Source organism: Scomber scombrus, chromosome 1 (genome assembly GCF_963691925.1).
Source record: "Scomber scombrus chromosome 1, fScoSco1.1, whole genome shotgun sequence".
NCBI classification, from domain to species: Eukaryota; Metazoa; Chordata; class Actinopteri; order Scombriformes; family Scombridae; genus Scomber; species Scomber scombrus.
In genome coordinates this window covers 29,551,384-29,574,492 of record NC_084970.1, presented here as the reverse complement: position 1 = coordinate 29,574,492, position 23,109 = coordinate 29,551,384, and the positions used below count along the sequence as shown (strand labels likewise).

General features: G+C 42.1%; 1 protein-coding gene across 5 annotated transcripts in view; it reads right to left on the bottom strand.

The window, feature by feature from the left end:
- Positions 1-22,888, bottom strand: part of neo1a (neogenin 1a) — a 159,967-nt gene extending 137,079 nt beyond the window's left edge. For all 5 annotated transcript variants that reach the window (XM_062418935.1, XM_062426282.1, XM_062432447.1 and 2 more), the window contains exon 1: positions 22,290-22,888. In XM_062418935.1, coding sequence (XP_062274919.1) covers positions 22,290-22,380 — 91 coding nt within the window. In that variant the 5' untranslated portion in view covers positions 22,381-22,888. The remainder of the gene's footprint in view (positions 1-22,289) is intronic.
- Between the last annotated feature and the right edge of the window lie 221 nt (positions 22,889-23,109).

The window sequence follows — 23,109 nt, the reverse complement described above, 5'->3', positions numbered from 1 at the left end:
TTTCCTGTCCTTGAATAACAGGAGCTTGACTTATACGTTGAGGGATGGTTATGCAAATACTAAACTATTATTTCTTTGTGCACAATCCTTTCCATCACTCCTGACCATAAATCACTTTCACATCCATCACTTTTCCCCTTTGTGCTACATTATAGTTTTTCAAGACTTCCTGTCACCATTTTCCAACTATGACAAAAACCGTCTCCGCTCCCGTCTCTCCTGTCCTCAGATGTATTTCTTGCCACTCTGACATTTGCTCTGAGAGAGCAAGCTCTGTGTCTGTTTTTCTCTGGGCCCTGATTTCCAGCCAATGCGATGATCATTAATTACAATGGAATGGGCTGCTAATGGTTGCCTGCACCACTCTCCAACCCCCGACCCCCACCTCATACTCCCTGTCCTGGGTCTCCATGGCGACCTGTAGCAGAGTGGCAAGGGGCCTTTTACTAGGATGAGGATGAGGTATAATGATTGGAAGGCGGGCCTGACCCCTGTGCTTCCAGTGCCACTTGACTAGGCATAGTGCTTATTAATGGACAATTTCTCTGGCACCTCACAAAAGCCTTGATTTACTAACAAGTTCAGAGGGGGCTGAATGGGGAGATCTTGCCAGGCCATCACCGCTTAGAGAAAAGCTTGAGTGTGTTTTGGGGCGTGTCGGGTAAACTTAAAATTACTGCGCAGCAATCCCTTGATTGTGCCAGTGCTGCCTGGCAAGTAGCTTGGACCGACTCTCCAAGGACATTTCATTGTCCATCAGAACTAGTCATTATCGCTTCTCATTTACAGTGAATACATGCAGAGAGCTTTACGGACGAGATTGGATCTCACCAGAAAAGGCACTGCAGTAAGCCTCAGTTGCTCCTTTTACTTGGGATTTGCACAAGCTGGCTGCATCTTCTGAAAGACCACAATCTCTCTGAATAAACGTCACATGTATTGACGCAGCATGACATGGAAGGAGAACCTGTTGGTTGTGGACATATGTCAAAATGAAATGCAACAGTGGACAATGTTAACGTCTTAGTTTTATCTAACATTTACCCCCTGGAGGGACTTCTCCCTTTCTCCTTATCTCATCACTTAAAACAAATACAACTGAATGTGCTCAGCTGCCTCCAAAAAGGAAATGATGAGTCTGGCCTGTATCCCATGACAACGTCTGGGAGCATATGGCACACAACAAATTCAATATGAATGTAAATGAAGCTCAAATTAAAATACATTGGATGGAGAAAAAAAAATAAAGCAAAAAGAAAAATCACGTGCAGTTTCCTGAGTGTATTTGAGATACGTTTCATTTTCAGCCGACTTGACGAATCAACATGCATCTGAAGCCCCCCCCCCCTTCCTGTTCTGCAAGCAAACTGCAGAGGGAGAGTGTCTGTGGCTAGATAGCAAGCTGACATTCACTACAGTGATTCTAAGCTGTCTTCAGCTCAGCAAGGCTACTTGATGCTAGGAGATTAAAACCCCTTGTTTCTATGTACTCTCCCTTTGAAAGGGTTTTGTCATCCATGTGCACAAGGTCAAACATCTCCAACACACCTCGGCGGCTGGCTGTGCGGAGATGATATTGCAGTTTTATTTACTCTTTATTTACTATTCACTCTCATATCGCAATGGTTACCTGAGTGTAGGGCTTTCATGAAAAGCCTGCTCTTCCCTCTGAGCTAAACCTTTCCTAAGTGGAGATGGACGGTATTCCACCACTGAGAATATCATTCCGGGGCAGATGAATCATTCCCTTTATTCCATTTACACACCTTCTCAATGTCAAACAGCAGCCACTAGCTTCCCATCTTGGGCTGAATGGCCTTTTCCCCATATTAATGAGAGTTGGAGGGGATCAATAGGATGACAGGAAGACAGATAGCCTCGGGTGGGGAAGGGAGGACGCTCCCGTGAGGAAAAGGAAAACAAATTCCGATGGGCACTGCTCCTCACTTTAAAGGCCTAAACCCTTCAAAAAGACTGTTGCACACCCGAGTAGTCTCTGTGACAGGTGCATTGGTGAAGCAGCCATATACTTTAAAAAAAAGGAAGGGACACCGGCACACTATCTTCACTTGCTAAATACAACGTTTCAGTCAAAAGACCTTCTTCAGGTATAATCCCGAAACCCCTAACTGCCATGTCCTTTCCTCGCAGCATCTTCTGTGTGGCGTTAACTCGCTTTAGCATCCTTCACAGGCGCGCACACACACATCTGTTAATCTAATAGACACACAAAAGGTTTGGTGTCCACTGCATTACTCTGCACCTCAGTTAAGAAAAGGTCACCCATTATTCAATAGCCATTGAGGAGGTGTTTGTTCATAGCATGCTTGCCTGGCAGAGCTCCAAATAGGCACAGTGAGGTTTGCTCATATGGTCAGCAGAGTGTAAGCCTTCCTGACTAAACTTCTAACTATTTAGGCCACAGTTATTTTCTTCTCTACATGCAAGTCATCACTTCAGTGAAAATAGTCCTACTACTCAGCAGCATTACCGCATGTAGTGCTTTAAACTACATTAACGGTCTCACAAATACAGAAGAGCACATATACAGTTGGAGTAGATAAGGATAATCCTACAGAAGTGGACAGGAAATATGATTTCTCCTCTATATGAGTGTTGTAAACCTGTCCTTAATCTGTCAACTGGGAGTAGTAGCACCATCCACCACCCCCCCCCCCCCCCCCCCCCTTATTTCATTGATTTCTTTTTTTTTTTTTTTTTTTTTATTGTGCTCTGGCTTGACCATGACAATCCATGACAGGGGGATCCAACCAAGCTTGGTTTCTGATGTTATGAGCCTGATGTGTTCAGCGGTGTCTTTGAAAAGAAATATAGTACCTGCCACAGACGCACTCGATACACGACGTGAATGACATGAAACACAGTTTGCTTTAAAAAAAAAAAAAACACAACCACCTTCTCAGAGTGCCGTGACTGCAACCATCAAATACCAGAAAGCTCCTGTCAGAGAAAATGCACCACAGACTTCAGCGAGTCTCCCAATAGACAGGCTCCCATTTCCTTACATATACATTTCCTCCATCATGGTGAGAGGATTAGTATGGCATTAGTGTTTTTCAAATGCCAAATGTACTGTGTTTATGTTGATATTATCCATGGTCAACCCTACACGTGATTAGCAGTGTCACATGTGCAGTATGTGCACTTTAGAAATGGCTACACGACATGGCAACTATTGTGCTACGTAATGCATTAATCCAATGAAACATCTTAGGTGCTTATGTTCCCCTCATACTAAAAATGGAAACACAGACCAGATTACTTTTTTATGTTTCGTGTGCTCCACTTTATTTCTTTATGTGTCCGCTTTCCTTTCTAATTTCCTAGCTCAAATGTCCCTCTAATGTTAAAGTATATGTAAAACTAAAAGTCAGTGGTGTGGACTGATAGATGTTAAGCTTTCTGTAATTTTAAATAAACCTCGGCTGAACGAGACATCATAACAATTTATAATGGACTGACTGCAACAGATGTCGATACAGTTCAGGATGGTGACAGCTATTAAACTGTGTGTCTACAATCTTTTGTGTATATTACTGCACTTATAGATGTAGCTAAAATTCAAGACAAACTATAGATATTGTGTATTGCATACTTACAATGTAGCCTGAGCCCAAAACTTTAAAAGATTAAGCTTGAGAAGCTTCTGTTTAGGGACTGTTATCTCAGATGAAATAAGAGACGCAATGCCGGAGTGACAATCAGACAAGATATAACATTAATAAAACAAGCTTTTTCCCAGTGCGCATGCAGAAGCGTGTCAACAATAACTTGTTCGCTCTCCATTTTATCCTCAGTATCTCTGCAGAATGTATTTGTCATTCATTAGTCATTGTCTGTAGGCTTCTGTCAGGAGAAACAAAACAAGCTACTGTCCTCATCTACACAAAGACAACACCGACTCCTATGAAAAACAAACAGGAAACCAAAGTCACTCAACTATTCAACAATGTTCTTTCTCAGGCAGGTGGATCTGTCTGTCTGATGATGACTGTTTGGGTGCTGCAGGCTGTGTGGCCAGAGCGCCACGATGATGTATGCACACCTGCCATGGCTCCTGGCTAGCAGTCTCACAGCTGAAACAGTGGGGTGGGTGGGGGGGGGGTATGGCCTGACAGGATGGAGGTAGGCAAGAGGGGGACACGGAGAGAGAGGGAGAGGCATAGACGCCTTAAGGGGCAATGCTAGGGGGGGAGGGGAAGCAAGGGAGCAGAAGAGCTAGAAAGCTGTATCCATTATTAATGGTAGTTTGGTGTATGGAGAAAGAGATCTAATGTGGCCGTCAAGGTTGTAGTGCGTGTGTAATCGACAAGGAAGGATTCTCTCACTGTGCCTCTTAAGTCTCTCCTATTCCCCATTCACCCCTGCACGCTCTCTCTCTGTCTCTCTCTCTCTTCTCTCACAGTACTGTTTCTCAGTAGCACAAAACACACTGTCCAGAGATTATCTTCACACAACAGGTTAGACAAGAAAAGCCTCATAAAAAGGAAATTAGCACTCATTAGTTGATGAAGGGATTAGATCAAACAGAGGTGAATACAATTACATGGAATCTGAGCTTTATTGGTGATGTTTCTACATGGTTCCCTCTCTATTTTCATACATTGATTTTTACTTTCTACAACACATTGAAATGCACCAAACTTGCCTCGCTCTGAATTCAAACATTTCAACTTGTCCTGATTCACACACACCGCCACTTAAAATCGGATATGCTGTCCCTCATGCCAGTTTTCCTTTGGGAGGCAATAAAAACGGTTATTGTCAAATATTTTCTTACTGAGCACATTCGTCTTCAGTAAGCTGCTAATGAGCACAAGTGGCAAAAATGTGTGTAGTAAATTTTTCATGTAATATCTAACAGCGTGTCTGATGATGCAGACATCTTCGGTGTCCAAGTGCGTGTTTGTGTATGAGGTTGGTTTTTCCGCTATCCCCGTTTCCACTCTTTTCACGAAAAACATGCCTGCTGTGGGATCAGATTTTTTAATGGAAGCTCAACGTTTCTGCTTCGCTGCTTGGTAAAAAGAGAAGGATGTTGTAACAAAGGGAATAAGCAAAAGAGAAATGGTCTTTAATAAAGAACGTAATGTACCCTAAGGTGCTGGGGGAACCCACTCAACCCCAACTGCTCAACATCGTACGGAAATAAATTAAACACTAAAATATACTTAAAACTAATATCTGGGGTTGCAGGTACATGGAGAGAAGCCCTTTGGCCCAATACCAGCTGGGGCGGGCCAAATAACCGCACCACCGTGACGAATCTAATACAATTACACACGTCGAGGTGTTGGGGGGTTGACAGAGAATGATGAAGCCAACATCAAACGCAGTGTTGATAAATGGAAAGCAGGGAGCGGCTGACCAGAGGAGGAGCTGGAAGGGGGGGGGGGGGGAGCGCAGTGGAAGGAGCGGGAGGGTGAGGCTGTTATTGATTGTACTGTCTGTGTTTCTCGTTGTGAGGAGGGGAGGGAGGGCAGTGTGTGAGAAATGGAGGGCAGGGTTCGCCCCACAGGCAGCACTTAAAGTCTTGTGCCCCTTGAGAACACGCCAACTAGACTCCAATGAGTTGCCCATTGGTCACGCTGAATATTTGATTGACACACACACACACAACCAGTCACTACTACTACTTCTAACACCCTCTTCATCCCATCCCCCCCCCCCCCCCCCCTCCTTCAAATAAACACAACAATGCATCTAGGGTTGATTGAAATTCAAAAGCGAGCTTTGACGCCACAGGCAAAGACAGCACTGGGTAGAAGAGGGGGGGCTGTTGTGGCTCACTAGGGCCCTATAAAAAACAGATGCTAAATCACTTAACAACTACTAAATTAGTTGCCTGCAAATCTGCTGGGACACGGGGAACGTAACAGTCTGTGGACACAGCGTGAATCTGCAGCATAGTGCAAAGACTTTTGGTATGGAGTATAACATATCGCAAGAGGCTAAATGGATTGCAAGAAAAGAAAAAAGAAAGATGGCCTCACTGGAGAAAATTGCTGCACATGTCACAATGCAAACAAGTCACCACAAGGCTGCAATCACATATCATTTGAGATTAGAAAGCCGGCCGGCATGATCAAAACTGATAGTGGCATTGTTTGACAAAGCTCAATTCCAAAAGGACTACCCCACCTCTCACCAACTGAGCACCGAAAATCAATTTATCGGAAACGAGGACATGAGCGGCTGGTGACTGACGACGCCATGTGTGCATCTCATTTTCTCAGGGGGAGGATTTGCTGGAGGATTTATCACCACCTCTGATCTCATTTCCTTTTTCATATGCTAGTAAATCCCAGGTAAGGCAGACGTTTGGAATGGTACAAGGGAGAGTAGCCAGCCCACTCAGATTGGACTCCTGGAATTAATCTGGGAAAATCCTCAATGCTAACCTGCTTAGTTGTTGCTTAATCTAGGGGTAAACCAAATATCAATTACACTAAGTACGAAATGTGGGCCAGACAATCACTGATCCCTTATCCAACAATGAAACCAAATGGCAATTTAGAAACTGCTTCATTTGATTCTCTGTGTATAATTGGCATACATTAGCTTAAAGAATGGCTAGTGCTTATGGAAGAAAAGGCTAATGGCTCTTAGGAAAAAGTGGACCTTACTTCAACACACATACACAAACAAACATACTGAATTGTATCTAATGAGTAGTAGGATTGTTAATAAGACATAACCTAAATCCTATCTGCATTAGCAATCTTGTCTAAACGCAGGTCAGCTCAAATACGCTTATGGTGTGAACTCAAAGACAAAACAAAACAACTTTCCCCTGGAGGGTTTTTCAGGTGACAACTTAAGTAATACTGTCTGGCTGTGAGTCACGCATGCATTCCAAGCAGAAAAATGAGGATGTGGCCACCTGCTGAGACCACCAAACAGTAAACAGGTCAACCAGGGTTTACGTTAGCCGGCATGTGCTGATATCACATGTAGTCGTCCGGCAGTTGAAATATCACTGGCCAAAATGTCCAAGGGTGAAATGTTTTGATTGCCAAATAAACAGATAGATTCATAAATAGCATATAGCCTAATGTTGTGTGAGGTGCAGTATGTTGCCAAGACAAGTTAAATATAAACTTGTGCAAAAGTTCGGTTTTGTCTGCACTGTTCAGTTGTCAAAAATTGAAATGTTTGGTCATGTGACTGAGCATGGCACAAGAGCATAGCAGGTAATTTCACATGGAGTATTAGCACAGTGAAACAAACAGATCAGCACAGAGCTCCACGCTTAAATAACGTGGAATTGATAAGTAGGGGGTTTAACTTGCCCCCCGGTGAGAGGCGGCTCCCGGGGGAGACCTCAGCAGGTGGAGGTGGCGGCAGAGCTGCAGGACGCCTGCATGGTTGAATCAGTTTAACTATAGCAGGGCTACTTCTTTCATTTTTATTATTGTAGCCTATATGCTCTGTTCGCAAAGTTTGTGAGGAGTTTATTCTGCTGACTACTTTTAATAAAATATAATTGTAAAATTATAATGTTTGTGTTTTATTGCTATTTAAATGAAGGCTGTTACATGGCTATTTAAACATATGTATGGTTTTTCTATATGACTGGAATATTAACAACCAATATTGATAAAAGTCTACTGTAAACTTTGAGGTAGACCGTAAACATAGCCATTAGTTGCACAACACACATAACTGCACTAAAACAATGGGCGATCTCTCATGTGCTACTCACTTTTTCCATAACACGCTCGCAAATGTGTCTGTATCATCCTGCATGTAAGCAATGCAAACCAGCATTAGGCAGTCATGGATTCAAACTGTGAGCTCCAATTTCACAACAAACTGGGTCAGCTGGGACATGACCAAAAACAGCCTTAAAAACTCACATTATGCAATGCAATCCTTCCTCATTAACTGCTATCTTTGACCACACCTACCAAGCAACCTTTGAGCTATTTTTGACTAACCAAGAGAAAAGTTTGCTTTTATCACCCAACCTAGTTTGGTCAATTAGGAACACAATGAGCATCCTGCATGCTCCTGTGTGAGTACAGTTCATTTCCTGCCTTTATTGTTACAAGTGCTGGGCTCATTCAGAGGTGGATGAAATGAGGGGAGGCCCAGACACTATTTACTCAGCAGGGAGAGACATGAGTCCCTGGCTTCCTAATGGCTTCCTGCATTTCACACAATTGTTTCCCCTCAGGAAATCTTATCAATACAGACTGCCGCCGCGTTGACCAAAAAACCCACAACACACAGATACTGTGCTTTAATTAATATGTTTCAACGGGAAAGGGACTTCTTTTGTTCCTTTTTCTAACATCTTTTTTAAACGGAGCTCTACAGCAATTTGGAAAATTCACTTATTTGTTGTCTTACAAAGGGTGAGATGATCGATGAGTTATTCCTTTTCAACAACTTCAGGCCTCTGTGCTAAGCTAAGGTAAATGCATCAAGACCTATCTCAGCATTTAATGCTTGGAAATTCAATTGATATTGATTTTCGACCTGAACTCTTGATAAAACATTATTATCATCAACATACAAGCCATTTTCTAAATATGTTAGAGTATTCGTTTTAAGAGGATTTGAATGGGTCAGTAATTTAGATGGAGGCTGTGAACATATAACAAAATAAAATCCAGCTGCCTTTCTAGCACAGGGTGATACACTATCTTCAGCAAGTCAAAAAAAAGCCTCCACATCTTCAAAACCTGCACTTGCATTTCTGATGTTTCACATGAGAAGGGGTTAACACACTTAAGCTTCTGCAGCATACACATGAACCACAGGTATGTGTGGGACTAGCAGAAACACAGCCCATAAAATCCACACTCAACCTCCGCCTAGCACGCAAGGAATGTTCTCTGTGCACTTCACTATCAGCGTTGAGTCAGGAGGGGCTATCTTCGCCTCTCCTTTGAAGTCAGTGTGGGAGAAAGGCAAAATAGAAAAAAGGAGCAGTGGTAGTGAGCAAGAGCCAAGAGTATAGCTAATGCAAGGTCAGCCAATTTCTTTCTCATTAGAAATTAATTACGGACGTAGTTGGTGCGGGGGTCGAGCCACGGCGTCGCTAGGCATCCCATGCATCGCCCAACGGGGAGCACTTGAACCCCTGACCCCCCCACCACGGTCGTTTGGGGCCAATAGGGGTGCGTGACATGGCCCTGGCCCAGAGACACTGCCCCGCCAGGCTGGGAATGCAGTGGCACTGTGGGGGGATTGGGAGAGGGACAAAGAAGAGGAAGAGGGGCTCCACTGATTCAGGACTCATTGGGTTAGAGAGCTTCATTATTAAGTCCCCTGTCAGTCTGCAACAAAAAGCACCCCACAGGCTAACTGTGGCTAATAAAACCACTACCCTTTATAACTCAAGACTACTTCTGACATCTTCTTTTGAGGAGAAATGAAAGTGTGCAACTCGGTCCCAGGCTTAATGAAAGTTCACATCTTTGAGCTGAATGAACTGTTGCTTCACGCTGAACATGGACGAGAGAGAAGAGCCAAAAAACTGACTTGAATTAAGCTGCTTTCACACCTGCTTAATTAGATAATGTTGGTTGAATTTTCATTTAGACTTGCTACACTTCGCTACAATATTAAACGACATATGGCACAAACAGACTGCAGGACATATTTTAGGATTTTGCTCCGAGCGAGTGTGTGTGTATGTGTGTGTGTGTGCTTTTTGAGTGAATTTGTTCAGCAGGTGTCCTGAAAGCTTGAATGACATGCTTATGCACTCAGGACTAATTTAGACTACTCCAGGTAAATGAAGTATGAAAGCAGAAAATGCATTTTGGATTTTCTCTCCAACCAAAGATTCAAGCACTACGATTGTTGGTTTTAGATTTTTTTAAAAAGAGAGAATACAAGAACTCACTACCCCTCAATACAGAAACACACATGCTCACTTTCTAAATAATGGTTAAAGCTCCTGTGCTTATTCATGAAGAAAAAGTCGATTTTCGGGAAAGAATAATTTTGCTGAATCCTTAACATGGTCATTACAGTGGTTGCTCGATTCTGATCAAGCCAATGCATTTATTTGTACAAAAAAGTCAAATATTCACTGAGCTGAGCATCAACACAGTCTGATAATGATAATCATGCATCTTCCATACATCCACACTGCACCACCTGTCACTTCTCAAAGTCATTAGTCATTTGGCTGGTTAGTCAATTAAATAATTAGTGAACAACATTTTTGGTAAGCAATTAATCATGAGTCATTTGTCAAGCAAAAAAAAACAAAAAACGAATTCATGTAAAAAAAAAACAACAACATTCACTGCCTCTCAGATGTGAGTGCTGCTTTCTATCTGCTTTTTATCTCGGTAAATTGAGTATCTTTGGCATTTTAGATTGTTGGTCAGATTAAAACAAGGACAATTAAAGATGTCACCTGTGGCTCTGGTAAATTATGATTTCACGGACTAAAAAAAAAAAATCAACTATCAAAAAATAATAGGCAGATAAATTAAAAATGAAAAATAGCCGTAATAGCTGCAACCCTATTACAGATAAGACAAGCCTAACTATTTTCATGTCTGCCTTGGCAGAGAGATCCAATTACTGTGTGCCCAAACATGTCACGCACCTCATCCAAGCAAGACTGAGAACGGGGAGAATAAATGAACGGACAAGTTTAACTGTAGTCATTAATGCTCGTCTCCCTGTGTACTTGATGGGACACCTCATTAAGAATCGGTTGGTAGCAGCTGGCTCTCTATCCCAACCCCATTACTGCCCCACCATGCCAAAACCTCTGCTGTTGGCCCTCCCACCCCATCCCCCACTCCAAACACGTCCCTCGTGTCTCATATGACATCTGTGTCTCGGGGTCCTGTGATGGAATGCTGCTTGCCTGCTATTCCTCCGCAGGTGCTCCCTGCTGGCCGCCATCCATTTTGCAGCCATGCTGGTGCCGTGGCTGAGTGACCTGTCACAGGCTGAAGTGTATAGCAAGAGATGGGGGGTGGAGGGGGGGAGTCAAGGTTCAAGGGACAATGGTTAAGGAATCAGAGGGAATTGATGCAGCTGCTTTCCATCACTGCCCATTGCGTAAACTTCAAGCTAGACAAAAATCTTCACCTCTAGAAGCTTACTGCTCTGCCTCCACCTGCATACCCTCCTCTTCCTCATCTGTATCAGTCAGAGGAAGGTCGTGTCTGTATTTAGACACAGCTCAAGCTGCTCTCAGCATTTGTATGGCTTCATTGAGAGAGACTGAAGCCCAGCTGTACTGTATGCAGGGATGGATTAATATTGGCAGTGGGCCAAAGAAAGTGAGCAAAATTATTTTCAACCTTGTATTCACCACGAGAACGTCAACAACTGCACATAAAAGTCAAAGAAATGTTCTGAGTCAAGTGCAAATTGTGCAGTTTTTCTCTTCTTCACATTCTTCTCACAATCTTCATTTTCATATCAGAGCCAAGAACTGTCTTTTATCAGACTCCATAACACAGATACAAATGGAGGTTATCATCTTCCTAAAAGGTCAAGGACTAGATTCCACATTAGGAAAAGGCCACTCGTAAATGAGGAAAGGGAGTGGGTCTCATTTTATTACTATAATCACCATCATGTCCACACAGGAAGTGCAGTCCACTTGTTTAAGACATTTTTAAAAATCAGACAAACCAGGAAGACAATTTGACTTAAGAAAACTTTAAGAGCTTGGATGCAGCTCTTGGTGAACATAAATCACAGCCAGACACGTCCAGAAGCTTCTGTTTTCTTGTACTGTAATACAAAAATAAGCCCCAATACTTCACTTAAGGTTTCACTTGTTCACCAAAAGTAACATTTATTCATAACAGCTGTACTGTAAATCAAATTTCAGGGAGCAATTAGCATTTTATATGGCCAAGCTGAGGCTTTTTTGTGTTAGAGCTGTGTAACATTTCTATAAAGGAGCAAAACCATCATCTTTCAACTAAGTGCTGCTGAGGGATGCATTTATTCGACTGTGAAGGGCCAAGAAAGCAGAATCAAAAGAGACGGCCAATTCCATTACATCATGGCAGTGTATTAAAAAGGCTTACAGCAGTAATTTCACCATTTCAGCTGCCTTTCCTGACCTCCGTTAGGCTTTAGATGAGCTCAGAGTTGAGAAGGAACTGGCTCCAATAACATGGTGAGAAGTCAGTGCAGTCAGTGGAGCCCCATGCCAAAGGGGAGCTCCCAACAGCACAAAGAAGCCTCTATCAAATGCTGCACTTTTCAAAGAATCGTTTCAGCTTGAATACAGCGGCAGAAACATTGGTTTATACCAGGAGAATTTTTTTTTTTTTTTTTTTTTTTAGGGGTCACCATAGCAGCAGGTGAAATCAAAATAAAACCTTAGAGGTTGACTGAAGGGGCTCCAGGAAAAGAACTGGGACACAAATTGATATATACATGACGAGTCCAGAGTCTCCGCCGGTCTTAACTCTAAACCCTAAATTGTTTAAACGTAATGTCTGAGACTCAACAACCCAGAACGCTGCAGTGCTTTACATGCAGAGACAGTGCCATGGAAAAGTACTGTGTCAAGTACAAAAAAAAAAAGGACACTTCTATTCTTGCTGAAGCCTAAACACACTAAGCCAACTATGCTTAAAAGTGTTGTTTAAAAGTGGTTTATATGGATTTCCACTACAGAAACCAGACAAACCAGATCCTAACTTGTAAAACAGACCAATAGAATTATAGAGAAAATATAGAAACTTCAAACAGAATTGTTCTGGCACAACTCACCAAATGTGCAGCAGCTCATTAACTATTGAACAGACACCATGATTGGAGTTGCAGTGGTATTGAATTGGGGTTTGTGAGCCTTCTAAGAAAGTCAAAGATTTAACCCTTAACTCACAATGTGGAAAAAAATCTCAGCATAGCTTTCCAGGGAGCATGTCAATATTTTCCAACGGGAAAAAAAAACAGGTTTTAATTCATGTGAATCTTATAAAAACTTTTTTAGACACATTTTTAGGATCAAAGTTATTTCACAGGTCCAAACCACACAACTAGCAACCTCTCTGCAATTCACAGCTGTGTGCAAATCTGTAATTTTGTTATACTAAATAAAGCCTTTACAATAAAAATGTAATAATAATGTAAGCAATGTGGTATTCAATGCATGATTCCCCCTTTTTGTTTCTCAAAATATGTGCCGAGTACATAATGCTGAATCAATGACACCATGGTTGCTTCTTGCTGCACCGAACATACTCAAGGCTAAATCAAAATGGTCTAATTTCTCCTAATCCTCTTAGCAAAACCAGGTAAACACTTCTTTCCCCCGCTGGAAAGTGAGTTCAAGTCGGGAAACTCTCTGAACCTTGTTGATAAAACGGCTGTTCAACCCCAGATGGGTGGCATACGCCTATACAAATACCCACACAAACATACACACACACACACCCCACCATGTCTAAAGCTGCCAAGAGCCACAGGCCAGGCACAAGATGATGGCAGTCGGCTCTATTGAGCAGCGTTCACAATCCTCTCTCTGTGACCGACTGCCCCCACACCCTTACTGCACAAGAAAAGTTCCTTTGACTGAATGAAGGCTCAGAGGCTCTATGTGTACTTGGGTGATTGATACTTTATGAGTGTGTATGCAAGAACTCTCCCGCATCCACGTACATTGTTAAACAAAACACCCGTAATATGACTGGTGAAGATGAGGATGTTTGAGGTCAGAAACAATAATAAAAGTTAATTTGGTGAATGAAATAAGTCAGCCTCAGTATGCATTCATAGTGGGAGAGAACAGAAGGCCGCAGGATCCATAAAAACAACTCTGGGTTGGTAATAACAAGATTCAAATTGCACTATCCAAACCGGACAATTATGACGAACAAAAAAAATCATTATATTGGAAAAGCTGCATCGATTCTTGTTTGTCTGCATTATCTTTGAAGCATGAGCTACTTAACGACGGCGCTACCCTGTGAATTACACCATCGAGAAGACTTTCAGGTTAATTCATCACAACCTGGACGTCCTCCAAAAAGACAGCAGAGAATAAATTCATGTCTGAGAGCTGCAGGATGTTGGAACTCCAGCAGGTACAGTGCAATCAAATGAAGGTTATTAATCAGTCTTTCCAGAAGAATATTAGTCTCCTTTAATTTATGACTCCTAGGGAACATAAATTACCTTAATTACATTTAAACTCTTAATCGTAAGAACTGATTAAGAGAGGGATAGCCAAATATAAAGGAAATGGAAAATTCATAGTAAACAAACACTTTCATCTCTTCATTGTGTAGATTACTCTCTGGACCCTCTGCTTCCTATTAAAAGTCATTATACATCAATTGTCTGATGAGTTCCAGCTCCTCTTTTGCTTCTTTCTCAAAAGCAAATGTTAAACATAATTTTCTCAAAATGACTGATGTTAATCATCATCAGGTTATTGTAACTGATATGACATGCCATTATGAGACAATGACTCAGGAGAAATTCTCCTTGTCAGTATTGAAACAGTCCATCATTTTTCACACCATCCACAGAAAATGCTGCATATCCATTTTCAGCAGTTTCAACATGTCATTGTTGGTTTTGGACTTTTCATTAGATTTGTCAATAATAATGGAAAAACACAACTATGAGCTTATACTACACAAAGCTTTTTAAAATTCAGAGGAATTAGAAAACAAGAGTTCACTTCACATTTAAAAAAGGAGCTTGTGAGATCTTATTTTAATAGGAAATATCTGTAATGTACCTCCAGGGGTATAAAAAGTGTTCCGTGTATAACAGAGCCTTGCACTCATTAGTCTGGGCTCATCTGACAAGCACAGCTTGCATGTGTCATAATCCTATGCAGCTGCCACTACCGACAGGAGACACCATGACAGGAGTTCGGCAGAACCAAAATAGCAAAAGGTTTGAGGAAAATTTTGAGGAAAAAAGTTCTCACTGTCCTGCTGAGCTTCTATAAAGCTTCGTTTGAATGCCGGGCCAAGGAAAGATACTGGCATGTAGTACACTCAGATCTAACCTCAATACACACGCTGCCATTTGCTACCGTCACAGAGCAGCTGTAAGACGTGCAGTGAAAGAGAGGAGCTTGATTCCTGCAGTTTTTTGGTATGCAATCAATTAAAGACTGGACAATGCCTGCCATCTCAAGAACATCCACCACTGTGAGTGCAGAGCAGAACATAAATATTAGAGGACGTGTCAGGCTGCAGGACTGCTTGTTGTGATTCATACAGCCTTGACTTGTCAAGTCTTCTTAGTCACTTTCTGAGCTCACATCAAAGCTATGCTCAACAACAGAGGTGATAGTATTATACCTCAGGTAATTAAACACTGTTTTTGGATTTGACCTGCATCCTGATGAGCCCAATGCAATAGTCTGAAGACCTGCAGTCAACAGCCATAAAAAGATTGATGATCACAAGTTTAAGAAATGTGGGCAGCAACATTTGATCAAAAGGTAACAGGATGATCAGAAACTGAGGAGATTTTATCAGAGCAGCTAGTAGCTTATCAGATAAGATTTTTACGTTGATGTCTTTTGTAGTTATTGATTTAGACCTTTTAAAAAGACACTGGTGGGAATTCTGCAACTAATCCAAAATGAGGAAGAACAAACATGCATCAAAAAGTGGTTAAAACTAATTCATTATTGTTCATGTTGAGTTAAGCAACGCCCCCTCCCTCTGGAACTCGCTCCCCAATCGTTATTTATAACAAACTATACCTCAACACAACATGCACATAAGGAAGACTGCAGTGAGGCTTGAGGAGCAGAGCGTGACTACTTCACTTCTTCAGAGCACAGCTGACACCCTGTAGCTGGAGAGCACAGCAGCATAATAACCCAGATAACAAACTAGACTCTTATTGACATGTAGTCGTAATTTCAGTCCCTTCTTTGTATGCTTTGCTCGATCTTCTGCTATGTGCGTCAGCTCCAAGGAAACTGAAAAGACTCTGCTCTCCCAGAGGTCATTAAGCCGGAGCATCATTCAATCACAGCAGAACAGGAAAGCCTGGAGAGCGCAACAGCACCACAGTGAATTACATTTTTTGCATTTTGTTCTATTTTTATAAAGGAAAAGAAAGAAAAAATCAGAGAAGAAATCAGCTTGGCTAACTTTGAACTGTATATCCAGTAAAAGATAAACTTGTTGTAACGTCCCTCAGGTTACAATAAAGTCTCAAAGAAGTCATCACACAGGGTAGCACGGACAGCTTCGTGGCTTCTTTGACAGTATTCGACTTCTTTCTTTTTTTTCTCCAAACTGCCAGCAAGTTTTTTTTCATCTTTTTTTTGTTTGGACATGAAAGAGCCAGCAGACACAAAGAAGACAGACAGCATCTGGAGTGGAAAAGGTGCTGCGTCTGACTGATCTTCTTAGGCACAGCAGGAACACCTCTGAAGCTCAGAGAAGTTCAGCTTTTAAGAAGGAGCGCACATAAGGTCAGATGCTTTTTGCGAGCCGACCAATCATAACACAGAATAAGGCCGGCTATTGCAACACATAGAAAATTGATGGTTTGGGACAACGCCTATACCCATTTTGAACCGCACCGAATGAAAGGGTTTCCCCATGTCCAGGGACCAGGGTTTCCCCCAGGAAATTGATTAAAGAAAGTGGTGAGTGATAAAAGAAGCCTTTATTCATCAGTGTCCCCACAGTACTATGATGAAATTAATGGATTTTGTGAAAAGGAAACTGCTACTGTTAAAATGGATCATTTTAACATTGAAATAGCCCAGCTGGTCAATATCCATCCCCAAGCTACCTTCAACCCCAGAGCCTGTGTGCAGCGCTGCTTGAGATTGACTCAGCGTTTTTTAATTTATCCAACACATGTTAAGTGTTACGTTGATTCATTACGTCAAAGTTAATGTACAATGTGTGACCCTGATTGATAAATTACATGAACTATATCCCACCAGTGAAGCCAAACCTCAAGAGCAGAAACCCTCAGAGGAAACATACTTGAAGGGGGGTTGATATAGTAGAAATCAATATTCCAATATTTTTCCAATGTGAATGTGTGTCATAGTGTGTCACAATCTAGGCAATATCACTAACATAGTGTGAATACTGAGAATCAATTTCACTGTTTTCACAAACATTTCTACAGGTAGTTTGTAATTCCAATTTGAATGGTATTTTTATAACAGCATTGCTATTGAGGATGGGATTGGATTATTTTAAAAGGACAAAACATAATATATATTTTAAAAGTTATGTTTTTTTTTCTCCTTTTCTTAGGATTTAGAAGTTGAGGCTTGTGTGTGGATGAGAGATGCTGGTTATATTGGGAGCAGGATGCTGAAGATGGAGCTGCCAGGCAAGAGGAAGAGAGGAAGGCCAAAGATATGGATATGATGAGGGAAGACATGCAGGTGGATACAGAGGACAGGAAGAGATGGAAAAGCATGATCCACTGTGGGAGGAGAACAAGGAGGACGAAGAAGGAGGAGAGAGAAAGAGGAAGAAGAAAGAAGAACAAGGAGGAGGAGGAAGAAGATGAAAGAAGAGCATGGAAGAGGAGGAGGAGAAGGAGGAGGATTTTCTGGATATAACTGAATGTGGGACGGAAATTTCATTCAGCCCAAAGTAAACCTTTCAAAGCCAGTGAATGTGTACTAGACTCAGAGGAAAAGCAGTGGCTGTTATACAAGCTGCAGAGGAGAGACGGGAAAAGCAGACTTCAGTCAGTGTTCCTCTGCACCACGCCACTAGAAGCAGCTCTGATAGAGGCAATTTCATCTTAGCAGGGGGGCAGCAGAAGCCACAGACTTGTCCATGATCCGCTCTGGGTTTTAGACCATGACGTAAGCTTGGCTCCTCTCCACTCATAACAGCCCCCCCTTTTACCACCAAGGGCAACCAGCAAGCCTCCAATGCACCACGGGGGCTAACAATGCAAGTTAGGGGAAGCATTTTAAAACAGCATGCTGAATAACAATCAATAAACATAAGGAAAAATACTGCATTAAAATTTATAGAGTGAGGAGAGAGAATTTGTGTAACTTTAATTCGGCGTACACACATTAAACCTCCAGACTAACAGCTGATGTGTGAAAGTTTGATACGGTGAGGAATTGGATCAAATCATGTGTGTTCAAGGCATGCATTATTTCCATTGTGCAAATGATGGAGGCCTCGCTACCTTCCTGTAAAATTAGCCTAAAACGTCTATCCCAGGCATACCCAGAGTAAATTGAAAGCTGTTCTTGAACCATGTGGAGTACACGCATGGTTGTGGTCTCTTTTGAAAAGAAACATTTGATTTTTTTTTTCCTCCAGCATTAACAGAATCATTGTAAGTGCTACTGGCATTGAGTTTGTATTTCCATTTCAGTATTTTTTTGCAAAGAGATGCCTGCAGATGACCTACAGTTGGGACTTACCAGCTGGAAAACACAATGGGAGCCAAAATTCAAATGTGATGATAATACCACAGAAAATTACTCTTTACATGTTTTGTTAAAGGGTATTGGTGTCTTGGTGTCCTCCAAAAAAGGCTCTGTGGAGACTTTAAAGGAGAGAAAACAAGCACCATGGTGGAAAAGCAGTTTATATAAAAAGCAACAACACAACAAACTACTTTAAATTCACATGATTTCCTTGTTGTGGCTTTACGGAAACTATTAAAACTGCACATGGTCAATTTCAGAATTTCACCGGCTATTCAAAGCGCCGGTTGTCTCCACAGTCTGCTCCAACTGGCTCAGTCTTTACACAAAATAAGAGATGAAGGCAGTTCCTTCTTGGCTACTGTCAGACATGAAAGCCCCTTTCGGGTCAAGTGAGGTGTCCATCGACAACGCCGGAGCAAAGCCGCCATTTTGATAGCGACATGTGGCTGATATTAACATGCTAACTCCAGTTATGATTAGGCATGTCTGCCAGCTCATTGTAAATGATGTAATAGGAGTCTGAGGGTATTTGTTGATGTACTAATGTGTTTTGGACAAAATATTTTACTGGACTGGATATACTGGACCTTTGCCAATGTAACAAGATCATTATTGTCTGAGTTTTATTGATCAGTGGGGTAATATGAAGCTTCATATGCCCCAATTTTGTAATTGTTTGTTTGTTTGTTGGTGGTCTGACTGAGGCGTTGATTGTACCTGCTGTTGTGATTGTATCTTGATACAGTTCGTATTAATCGAACATAAGCTTTCCAAAGCTATGTCGCCCGAGTAGCCACTTAAACACAAGAGTAGTGTACACAGCATAGTTTTTATATAGAGATTTTAAGAGGTTAACTGAACATCTAAATAAACCCTGCAGTGCAGTCTGAAATATACACACAGATTTAACAACATCAATGTGAGCAAATGAACCAACCAGAGAACCTTGTGAAATACAATAAAGGCCAGTTGCCTATTTGGCTCGCCACAATAAACAGCTTAAAGCTGAAGGCGTGCGATTACACTGTACAGACCTCCAACCTCCAAAAAAGATGCAAACGGCAGATGTGATGCCATCTATTCAGGGGATATTGATCCGTCTTTCCACCTGCCAATTACGTGTGATAAACTGCTGCGACAGTCGGTGCTAATTATTTCAATAATTGCTGTCATTTTACCCCCTAAACACCCCAAACAAGCAGATTTAAAAGCCCAAATAGCACAGCGGAACAAAGCACAAACAACGCTGATATTTTTGGGTGTGATCTCAAACCGCTGACCTCATCCAGAACAACGAGCAGCAACAAACTGAGCCTCCACATCGCCGGCCGTAGCAGATCAGTAGCATTTCCTAATGGGGGCGGTTTCATTAGTGAAGCAGATGAATCAAACACTTGGCAAAGTGTGCAATTATCCATCTCTTGTGGATGGAGGTCATTAGGACTTTATGAACGATTGGAGCCCATAAATAAATGATCAGTAAACAGCATACTCTGTGTGGGAGAGATAGCAGGTGACTCTTTATGATCTTCTCAAACCAGTCACACGATGATGTGGACACATGTGGAAAATGTTCAGCTATCTGGAGCTGAAGATTAAGTGGTAATTTTTGGAAGCAGCGAGAAAAGAAACCTTTTACTACTCTTTGCATAGTGATTAGACGCTCAAATGAGGGCAATGGATTCACTCTAATTCTTGAAATTCAGGTGGAATAAAATCCAACTTTAAGCCTTTCTAGTGCTCTGCCCTCAAAAACTGGGCTGTAAGACCACCAAGGCTTTCCAAACACAACAACACAAGGTGGTAAATTATGTTTTTAGCAGCAAAGTCCACGGAGAAGACCTTAAATGCGGCAAAGAAAACGACAGTTGTTTATGAAGTCTGGGCAGTGTTGCATCTGAGGTGGTCTGTGAGGATAAGACCCTGGAGATTGGTCTGTAAGAGCACAGAGAGTTGCCAAATGTTTACACATTTCACCGAGTTATTTGCATTGTCCGCTGGGAGACAATCAGCACACAATTCCCTCCCAGCAGGATTACAGAGATAAGATGGGGCCTAAATGGATTTTACACCCCTCTGACAACGACTTGTTTATAAAAGCCAAACTTTTAAAGGATTTCTTTTTAATTATAGCAACTTTAAGGGAAGTGCAAAGGAGGAAGCTGTGTGGATAACAGCAGTTTGGCTGAACTTTTACAGGTTATTAAAAGTACGACCAAAAAAGTGAGACTATCCATTACATCTGTCCCCAAACCAAATGAGACTGAAACTCTTTAAGTTAGGGCCACAACTCTGCCAACTTTGAGAAAAGATAAGTTCTGGCCGTAGCCAGGACCTCAAGCTAAATGTGTTTTGAATAAACAGATATTTTCAGAGAGGGGGGACCCCACAATTAGTAATTTGAGACTCTCTCTGCGTGTGGGTCCCAGTCCAATTCTCTGGAATCAATCAAAGCTCCCAAAGGAACTCCCTGGTCCCCTTAATCTCCTGGTTTTATTACTTTCCAGACAGTCAGCCTGTTTCACCCTACCCCCATCTCCTTCTTTTGTACTGATCTCCAGCAAAGCCAAGGAGGGGTTTTTTCTTTTTCCTCTCTCTCTCTCTCCCTCTCTATCTACCCTTCCACCACTGCAGAGCGCTTTTCATGCAGGAGAGGGTCTTTCATCAAGGCTCCACACGCAAGAGAGCCCAACAGCTAGCAGAGGCTCGTCACTCCAAGGCCTGTCTTCTTTGCACATTCATTCTTTTTTTAACCAGCTTGATAAACAACAAGCTTTCAAAGGCACATTGACTGCCTTTTTTTGACACACACTCACAAACACACAACACATACACACAACTATTTAGCATATCAGGGGAATGATGTAAAAACTAGCCCATGTTGCACAAGACTCCGTTATATTCACTATTTTCCAGACAACATGCTGCTGTGTTTCATAGCTTAAATGATAAAGATATGACTCTATCATGATGAGGTGTGTGATAAGGGCTGGAGCTCTGCACTCCAATCACTGCCAGAAATACATTTTTTTCTCTCTCATGGCTCTCCAATTTATCTCAGACACTCCTGTCTAAGTGTGCTTACAACAGATTGTGGTGGGTTATACTGAAACATAGAGACTCCAATCACAGTGTAATGTTTCACTACTGACCACCACCAGTTGAAAAAAAAAAAAAAAAAGGACAGATACTGAAGTGCACACTGCAGTGCAGTACTCTCACTTCCAAACAATTAACAGAAGCAAATGAATTGGGTCCTGTTTATCCATCAGCTAAACATGTATTGACGCCCAGGTAATGAGACGTCTGCTGGACTGATGATGCCAGCTTATTACCTGACAGTAAGCGCTAATGACTCTATGCATAGTGTATTTTCTCCACATTTAAGTTCCTGCCATCCTTTGCATTTCCATGGTCACAGAGCGAGTCAAACATGGTTGATTTCAATTCAAACAGACACCTGTGCTCGTTGGAAAGCTTTTTATCAAATCAAAAAGGAAAAAAATCCACCCAAACAAGCCATAATGAGACATATATGAGACAAATAGACAGTCCAGCATGTCTGAATCCTTTGAAAGGCAAACAGAGAAACCTATCAGCAGTCAAAGGACACCGTGGAGGAGCGTGTTGCTTTACTGCCCTGAAGCAGGGTTGGTCTGGGACTAGATTCAGTGTGTGCCTGCTAGGGGAAAAAGTCGATTGCTATTTTTTAAAAACTTGTCAAAATGGTGAAAGAGTGGCTGTGACCTGAACTCTGGCTCCATGTCTGATTTTCAGAGCCAATAGCTTGCACATTCCGTGTGTTTCTCTTTTTTTTCTAACTCGTGATACAATGTCTAGGTAAGTTTCTTCAATCGAGACAAACACACACAGCAGAGGAGTAGAGTGTATTTCAGGCATTTACCTTTGTCGACATGCTTTGCCGCGGTGGTCTCGGTGTAGAGAAAGGTGAGACAGAGGAGAGAGAGGAGCGACAGAGCTCCCCGCTCGGCCATCACTTTTCACAAATAAATCTTTGCAGGCTTCAGGAACCCAGGAGAAGCTTTCTTTTTTTATTATTACTATTGGGAAAGAAATCCTTAAAATCCCCGGCCACCTCCTGCAAATGCACAAGGGGAGGGAAAAAAAAGTTCAAAGTCCCAAAATGTGCAGAAACATCCGGAACCAGGTACTTTTAAAAGTGGCCGGATGAAACATGTAGCTGGAAAGAGAGAGAGAGAGAGCCGCAGGTTAGACGGGCTGTTTTCTCAACTTGGTCGAGGCAGAGGTCGGAGAAAAAACACTGAAATCAATCCATTGCCACGGAGGCGCAGCGCAAGGACAAAAAGATTTGCAGGCGATTGCGCACCGACGCCCCGACTTTTCCACTCCGATATATGTCAAGCGCGTAAAAACACTTTTTAAAAAAAGAGAGAGCTCAGTTGGTGAAAAGATACGATCCGACCAGAAGGAGAAATCTCCGCCGCGGCCAGCTCACTGCTCACGGACGGGACGTAAGAGAGAGCAGCGTGTTGAAGGGCTGGATCTCTACCGGCTCCCAGGAAAACAGGGTGTGGAGTCTCACGGAAGTTTGGATCCTGGCTGCATGTCTGTGTGCGCTCAGGCAAACACGAAGATATGGTGTGGGACTGAAATCCAAACACAGCACAACTCAGGTTACTGGTGGTGTGCTAAAATTATGTGCAAATTTGACACCTTACACTGATTTAATAACACGTTAACAA